The sequence below is a fragment of the Magnolia sinica genome, chromosome 1, assembly GCF_029962835.1.
Source record: "Magnolia sinica isolate HGM2019 chromosome 1, MsV1, whole genome shotgun sequence".
NCBI classification, from domain to species: Eukaryota; Viridiplantae; Streptophyta; class Magnoliopsida; order Magnoliales; family Magnoliaceae; genus Magnolia; species Magnolia sinica.
The window spans coordinates 140,133,440-140,142,634 of NC_080573.1; the positions used below are offsets into that span (position 1 = coordinate 140,133,440).

General features: G+C 38.4%; 1 protein-coding gene across 1 annotated transcript; it reads left to right on the forward strand.

The window, feature by feature from the left end:
- Positions 1-970: 970 nt before the first annotated feature.
- On the forward strand, positions 971-4,349 carry LOC131221496 ((RS)-norcoclaurine 6-O-methyltransferase-like). The gene is made up of 2 exons (XM_058216801.1): positions 971-1,803; positions 4,047-4,349. The coding sequence occupies exons 1-2, from the start codon at positions 1,042-1,044 to the stop codon at positions 4,338-4,340; spliced, it is 1,056 nt and encodes a 351-aa protein (XP_058072784.1). The 5' UTR covers positions 971-1,041; the 3' UTR covers positions 4,341-4,349.
- Positions 4,350-9,195: the final 4,846 nt, after the last annotated feature.

Sequence of the window (9,195 nt, forward strand, 5' to 3'; positions counted from 1 at the left end):
CCTGAGCCCAACCATTGGACCTGACCCCAAATCCGGCCCAATATGAGCTAAGCCCGAAGGTCCGATCGAAACTACCTGGCCCATTGACCGCCCTAATTAGCATTGCTAAGATACCAGCCATGGGGCAATAAAGTTCATGTACATGCCACATATATGCTAACATGGTACCATAGGTATGAAGATTTTTCTCAACCCATGAACATGATGCGTTCTAATAATGAGGCCCACATGCTAATAGCTGATTTTCTTTTTGGGAAAACATGTAGAAGGTGGACTAACCTAATGAAAGATGAATGGATTGGATCTCTCCCATAGGTGCCATGCGGGGTCATGTGTGCATAGCTAAGCTCTTTTAGTACGGTTCTACCGGACGCGGATTGCCTGGTGATCGTTGCCAGTAGCGAGTACTGGATAATGGTCTGTGCGCCTCAACATCATATATGTATTTTCTGTCCACCTACTTCTTCAGATCATTTTAGGAGATGGGACAAAAACACAAGGCAGATGAGAATCTCAAGTGAATCAGACCACAATAAAACATTGATATGATTGAACGTCTGCCATTAAAAAATTCCTAAGGCCCATGGTAATATTTATTTTCCATCCAACCTGTTTATCATGTCATAAAGACCTATATGAAGGGAAAACACAAATATAAGCTCCATCCAAAAAATTTTAGCTGAAAAAAGTTTTTAATGGGGGGCGTTCAATCACCACTTGTTCATGTGGTGTGGTCTACATAAGATTTGGATCTTCTTCAATTTTTGGGTAATGCCATAAAATGATCTGTAAAAATGGATAGACAGAATGGATAAAACAAATACATCATAATGCATAGCGGGGCTCACGTAGCACCCTCACTGATACTTGGGCCATCCGCGTCCGGTTACCTCGGCTTCTATCAAAGCTGAAAAAACGACAATTGTGAGGAAGTCTCGGATTAAAAAATCTTGAAATAAACCAGAGCAGGAGCGGAACAGCTGGCAGACAGGGTTTTCCTATTTAAGTAGGGTACACCAACGGGAGAGAAGGAAGTAAGAAATGGAGAATGTTAAGAGAGAAGAGCTAGTGGGCCAAGCAATTGCGTGGAACCATTCATTGGGAGCCATTGATTCCTTCGTCCTCAAATGTGCGGTCGAAACCGGAATACCTGAGCTGATCCACGGCCATGGGCGGCCCATAACACTATCTCAACTCGGTGCCTCACTTCCTACTCCTTGCACCAACCTCGACGTCCTCCGTCGGATCATGCGCTACTTGGTACACATGCAGCTCTTCACCGTCCAAAATGAAGGGTCCGATGAGAGGGAGGAATCATACGGGTCAACCTCGGCCACCAAATTCATCCTCATCAACGAGGAGAAGAGCATAGTACCGTTGTTCAAACTCCAGATGCACGAGAAATGCTTAGCTGCATGGCATACATTAGGATCTTGTATGCAAGGGAAGGCCGGTATGTCTGCCTTCGAGAGAATGTATGGAGAGAGCCTGTGGGCCTATGCTTCTAAGCATCCAGATCTCAACGGCATCTTCAATAACGCAATGGCTGGTGGGGCCCGATCAGTGGTGCCAGCCATGATCGACGGCTATGGAGATGTGTTCCAAGGGTTAACGTCTTTGGTGGACATAGGAGGCGGCATTGGCACGAACCTACAGTCCATTGCCAAGGCATTTCCCCACATAAAGTGCACCGTACTAGATCTTCCTCATGTGGTAGAGACAGCACCCAGCTGCCCAGAAGTGGAGTTTGTTGCCGGTAACATGTTCTCTTTCATACCCAAGGCCGACGCTGTTATGCTTATGGTAACGTTTCATTCTCTTCTTTTAAGAGCACTTAAAAACTCGCTGAATTGACTCTGGTCTTGCCTAGATCGTTCGTTGGATCTCCGTTTAGCTCACTATTATTGGATCAGATTTTTTTAATCAAATCATTTGGCCGAGTTTGCATGAAAATCAGATGAGTCAACTCGACAGTTTGAGAGTTGGGTGTATAAATATATTATTAAAACTCTTAAAAATTTGAAAATTTACAGATAACTACATAATTAATATGGAATTTACGTTTTGGTATTTTTTCAGAAAGGTTTTCCAACAGATACCATCGATCGATATAATTGTTATTCCACCACCGTTCTTTACACCTTTTAAAAAAATAATAATAATAATAATAAAAAAAAAATTAAAAAAAAATTATTTTAATTATGGCCGGTTAGGTGGCCATGTGGGCAAATGAGTCACGCACTGAGATGCTTATGTAAAATCCATTCCTAACACTAAGTGCATCATGTCATTTTAAGCTAAGGGCCCAAAATCATCCTATCCATGATCTAGGTGGATCTAGAGGTGTACACGAGTCGAACCGAGTTGAGCTTGGCACAACTCGACTCAGCTCAGCTACTTGCTGACCTCAGGTCAAACTCGGCTCGGCTCGGTCCTCGAGCCTGACTGGCCAGCTTAGCTCGGGCCAGTTCGAGCCGAGTTCGAGCCAAGATCAAACCGAGTTTGTCTTTGCAACATTTTCACAAACACATGAACTGCACCTTCAAAATCTCACTATATGTACAACAGTAGGAGTGGTTTTATAGGTATTTCATCAAACACCTTATAAACAACATAAAAATCAAGAAAAAGAAAGGAATTTGTTTCATATACATACCTTCCTTGCCAACACCCACACTTCGTTGAGTCATTACATCAAACACTTGGTGAGCAACAACAATATCAAAGTAACTGAGTCACCGAACTGGTTCGATTCGAGTTCGATTCGTGTTGGGTTTGATCCGAGTTGAGTCAAGCTTGGGCAAGCTCGAACTCTTTTCAAAATTTTAATTTTCTAGCTCAAAAAATCAGCTCGACTCCGAACTCAATTTCAAACCGTGTCAAATCCAGCTTTTTCGAGCCGAGTCGAGTCGAGCAAGCTAATCGAGCTAACTCTGCTCGTGTACAACCCTATATGGATCACATGATTGGAGGCTGTGTACATGCAACATTCACCCTTTAAACTAATTCCCTTGTATGGCTCACTTGAATCACGAATGGACTTCAGTTTTAAGCCCCATGTCTAAAATTTTGAATGTCATCTAATAGTGGATTTCATATAATCATCATATTGGGCTTAGTGAAAATCAAGGTTAACTGGCATTGCACATTTAACGGTCAGAATAGATGTTACATAAAAAGCACGATGCCCCACCAAAAATTGCCGGACTTTATAGAGTATTCAAGGGAACTGTGTAGGATGCCCCTTTGGATTTTGAAAGGCCAGTTGTGATACTTATGTACTGACCATTATATATTATAATTTGTTGCAATGTAATTGAACCTCATCATTACTGACTGCATTTAATGCAGCAGTTTTGACACCATCAGTGATGACATTGGCCAAATCCCTCCACGTGGCAAGCAGGGATATAGATTCTTAGTAAAATATTAGGCCAATTTTTTTTTTTTTTTTTACCTCTTGTTAGCCCGCCAAAGAAACCAGTTGAGAAAGAAGTCCGCCCTTACTTATAAAGGACTCATCAAGATAATTGTATGAAATCTTATCTAATCATTAAATTCAACATAAATATTTAGGCTTGTATGCCAAAAATCATATCCATGTATTCAATTCATGAACACCACACTAATGGAAGTAGTTTGGAGGCCGAGTGTTGCCTTGTACAATTTTTCCAATTATCTGGTACACTTAAGACCAAATGGAGCTGATTTTTATTAAAGTCCATGATATACATTGATACTCTTGGCAATCTTGATAGATTTTTTATATCAGCATTACAGTGGATCCACCCTAGCCACAACGCATTTTCTCACATGACCCTACAACCCATTTGCTCACATGGCCCTTACAGTAGTTTTTCTTTAATTCAAAAAAAAAAAAAGAAAAAAAAAGAAAAAAGAAAAAAACATGCTTAACACACTCTCTCTGATGGTTAAGATAATTCGATTGGCAGCACAGGGCCACAATTTAAATGGTCCAGATTTATTGGACAATGTATGCATAAATCTAGATACAGTGGCCTCATCGATGTTTTTGATGCTTGCAGTGGGTACTACACAACTGGGGCGATGAGGATTGTGTGAAGATCTTAAAGAGATGTAAGGATGCCATAGATGCAAAGAGTGGTAAGGTTATCATAGTCGACATTATCATAGGTGTTGATGATCCGCAGGAGCTTGAACATGTGAGGCTAGCAACGGACATGATAATGCTGGCCAAGACGGGAGGAAAAGAAAGGAATGAAAAGGAGTGGAGGAGACTCTTATCTGATGCTGGATTCAATCAATGCAAGATAACACCCATCAAAGCCCTCGAATCTGTAATCGAAGCACGTACTTAATCACTTCGTGTGTGCACGTACCAACTTGTTCATGACATTCGAATAACTGGTGTGAATCTCGCCATGCGCACGGCCCATATGTCCAGTACACGTGCTAGGTTGGCACATGTCAAGTCATCGTAGAAGTGCAAACAATGTAATAAAATGTAGTGTGTTCTTTTTTTGCCAAGACGGGGCTGTATAGCCTTTTTTTAATAATATTATTATTAATTAAAAGTGTGAGCAGGCCACCTATAATATTATTAATTCCAAGAATGGACTGTACATTTTTTTGGAGCAGGCTCCGTAAAAAATCAATGGGGCATCACTAATCACATGAAGGAAACAAATATAAAATCCATTCATCTAAAAAAATACCAAACGGCTTACAGGACAAAAATATGTAGACAGCTCGCTGTCCGACAAGACAGCATGGATCCCGGAACACCAAAACAAAAAATGTAGGCTTACTAGGGCACTGCATCGCTACAAACCGGCCTCTGTGCCACTGAAAATCCAGCTCTAGAGGGACATTGTTACAAAACAAACAGGTTCAAAACAAGCAACCATTCATACCCTAGTTCAAATCAGAAATTAAAAAATAATAATAATAAATCTCTAATTTTTTATTTTATTTTATTGGTTAGCACGTTAGCACACACCCCATGGTTACACCCCACTTGGGTGTTGATACCATGACAGTGTTCAAATGAGTTTATCTACTCAGTCTACCACTTAAGCTATGGATTAGCGTGTTTAAAAAATAAATTAAAGTCTCCAACTTACTTGAGAGATTCATGGTTGGCACCTTTGAAATTGCTAATTGATTAACTGTGATTTTTTAAATATTAATTCTTGTTTTCAATTATATTTAATAAACATAAAATGGCTAATTTGTTGATATATGACCGTTTATTACTTTTCACCGTTATCATTCCAATAAATGGCCACCATTCTGATTGTATGTTAATCAAATGTGTAATTTTTGGTTTACGGTGCATTTAGACTCATACATAAGTTAGACCGTTTAATCTAAATTACTTACATATTCCGCGTATGCAATCTCTGAGTAACTTAAAGATACATGTGTATTATCTGTCTTACTCTGCAGAGTATATTTTTCTCTAAAGATATTGCACCCTTGTATGGGACCCGCATAGCAGTGTTGGCCGCCATCCAGAAGATAACGTAACATAATAAACAAAAACATGAAAAAGGAAAAGAACAGCACTTCCATCTAGAAGATGATAATATGTAATAATAAAAAAAAATTAAAAAAACAAAAAAGAGGAAAAGAACAATAAATCCTTCTAGAAGATGACATTTTGTAATAAACAAAAAGCCAAAAACCAAAAAAGAAAAAAGAAAAAAAAAAGGAGTTATTTGATTGATACTCAGGCTGCGGATGTTTCATACACAGGCACTCAGAAATTATCCATGTAGCATATATTAAGTGAATAAAACTACTCGATTGCGCATCCCACCGTCTCTAATTCATAATCCCAAGATCAGGTCGGCTGAGTAAACCTAATATCTTATTCGTGCATACTTACTTGTAGAAACAAGATTGGTGGATATTTTTTATACATCTCCACGAATCCGATAGTCAGATGATAGGAAAAAATAATAATCTTAGTTTTGGTTCATGATACATCTACACTGGATATCATAATTTGAATGGTTTAATTTAGCAAAGTTTTTCAAAAAAGAGGGGGAAAAAAAAAAACAGTTCCATAAAAAAACATTTTATTTAATAAACATAAAATGGCTAATTTATTAATTATATAGAGAGGAGTTTTGATGAGTTTCAAACTCTTCTGCCCCCTGCATTATAAAATAGGGCTGCGTCCCCAATCTAACGCCACCAACAAAAGTTACAGCTCCAACACAAATTCTATAAAGGGCGTTGGGAGAGGAAAACTCCAACAATTTATATTAGCAATGACGTCCTAACCAGGTACGCCCTATAGCCCTTTGACCTCCGTATCTGATGCACAGCTCTATCTATGCTATTCCACGCTAAGAAAATTAACAAAGAGTAGCCGGTTATACACCACCAGCATTTCCAAGGTCAAACATATGATACGCATTGGGACAGTAGCGTAAGTTTTGATGCCATGATATCAGCTATATACGTCTGCTGGCTAAGTCTTAGGTAGTTTGATGGACGCCGTTCACCAAACCTTAATAAACAAACCATACACTATGAGCTAAAGGACAATTAGTGTCCTTTCCCTCCCATTTAAATTCAAATGCATTGATTTTTCTATAAGATGTCATGTCTTATTGTTATGTATTTTATCTACACCTTCCATTGATTTTTCTATGACATGACATCTTATAAAAAACAACATCAATGGATGGCCGGGTAGATAAAATACATACATCAAGGATAAAATTATTAATTTTTATATAAGAAGTGTATAACATGACATCTTATAGAAAAAATAAATGGATGGACGGTGCAGATATCATACATACATCATGATGGCCCTACGGAGCTTTTCAAGCAGCACATACCAAAGTCCATGATGTGTGCTACACTAGGCGATCCAAGTCCGGTCACAGATGTAATAAGTGGATCAACAATATTTTCATATGATTTAATTAATGACATGGTCCACTTTTTTAGCGGACAAGATATTCCACAGATTTAACGCTAACTGGATTGTCGTGAGTGAAAGAAATGATTGTATGCGAGAGTAACATACAGCCGTTTGATGGATCCGATGATTTCGATCTCTTCTTTTCGGCCGTAAAAAGAAGCATAGGTTGACCACACCACAAAAAGCAGAAGGGATTGAATGCCTACAATTGAAAACCTCGGGGGGACCAAACAAGTTTTGAATCAAGCTTATATTTGAATTAAGAAAGTTTCAACGGTAGATGTCATTGTCCCCACTACTTTTAGTGGTGTGGTCCACTTAAGCTTTAGATTTGCTTCATTTTTGGGTCATGCCTAAAATGATATCAAAAAATGAATAGCCTAAAATGATATCAAAAAATGAATGGATGGTGTGGATATAACACACACATTATAGTTGCCCACATAACTTGGTGACGTCAACACACCACCGAGGTTGGTGGGGGTGTAGCACACCGCACAAGCTGCTTCTGAGTGTATAGTGTGCAGGTATTGCGTCAATTGGGACAGTTCATTTAATGGGTCTTGCGGATGATAAATGATTCCCTATCATCACGATTATCAATGAATCCTAGCCATTGAATTGATGGCTATCAAATGGATGCTTAAAATATCATCTCCTCACTGTAGTTTTGGGCATTCTGAATTCCCCGTTGGGTCAGTAATTTGGATGGTTTGGATTCTCATAGCACTACCATGCAATGTTTGAGAATAGGTACACTTAGAGCACAAGATTTTGGAAATCCATGCCACTGGTTACACGCTGGCTATATCTGTAAAGAATCCGGATCCTATGCTTGACACAAACATAAATTTCATGTTTTCCCACATCATGATTAGTCCACGTCATTATTAACATGGTCAGTTTGATGATGTGACCCAATCACACAAATAAAAATTTTCTATATGTGACGGGCAGATGATCAGGGTTCATATGTAAATATGCAATCTACTTTAAAAGGACGTTGCACCCTCATTTGACTTATTTGGATTTTATTATTTTTATTATTTTTATTTTTATTTTTTTTACATGCTTGTTAGACATTCAATATCAAAATTTTCTAACCAATCATTTTTTCTATAAGTAATTTATTCTATCTCAGCTCTCCACATTACCTGCAAAAAGGCATGCGTCAAGATTATTTGAGCTGTCAAATCATTGTAATTTTTGGCATACATACCTACCTTCCATCTAGGAGTCCACTGGATCAATTGGCCATTGATCATGACATTTGCAGGTGCACTTCAGGTGACCACAATTCATGTAATATCTATGGAGAATGTCATGGCATAAAATAATTTCTTGTGAACCCAACCAACAACTGTTCTGATATATTTCACTTCAACTACTCACATCGATGGCTATCCAGTTAGTCTTAGCTTCTTACTGTGTTTGGTTGAGGCATCACCAAAAACATGGACAGTTCAAATCATCTGATCATCTTTGCATGTGGACCAAAGTGGGCCTGCATATATATATATATATATATATATATATATATATATATGTTTGGTGATCCCAAGTTGCCATATAGTCGTGAGAGACTTCGCACAATCATTGTGTATGCACAGATTTTTTTATTTCTAAGAAGTGCAGAAGAAAAGGCTTAAGGGTATTTTTGTCATTTAGAAAAATAAGTTAGTTAATTTAATTGTCATTGGAGAAATCTCACCGAACTGCGGAAGGCACCGAATGAAAATTACCAAAACTGAAAAGGTATTTGATAAAAATGCTTGAAAGATAGTATCAATTTGTAACTTCTAAAATGATGTGTCAGTCTTTTGTGCGAAATTCTTGGTTGTGGTTGTATAGTACAGGTAACTTAGTTGCATATTGTCTCCAATTTGCTTAGGATTAGAAGTGTACATGAACCGACCTAGCTCGGTTAGCATGCTCGACTCGATTCGACTCGGTTCAAAATTGAGTTCAAGCCGAGTCGAGCAAATTTTTTGAGCTCAAAAATGAGTTTAAGCCGAGTTCGAGCTGGCCCTAGCTTGACTCGACTCGAATCGAGCTCGAATTGAACCAGTCCGGTAACTCGGTTACTTTGATATTGATGTTGCTCACCAAGTATTTGATGAAATGACTCAACGAAGTGTGGCTAATGGCAAGGAAGGTATGTCTATGAAACTAATACCCTCTTGTTTTCTTGATTTTTATGTTGCTTAGAAGGTGTTTAATAAATACATGTAAAACCATTGCTACTGTCTCAAATACAGTAAGATTTTGAA

Excerpts from the sequence above, each read along its gene's own strand:
- LOC131221496 (XM_058216801.1), top strand. The coding sequence starts at position 1,042 with ATGGAGAATGTTAAGAGAGAAGAGCTAGTGGGCCAAGCAATTGCGTGG. Across the intron at positions 1,804-4,046 it reads CCGACGCTGTTATGCTTATG|TGGGTACTACACAACTGGGG; the intron begins GTAACGTTTCAT and ends TGATGCTTGCAG.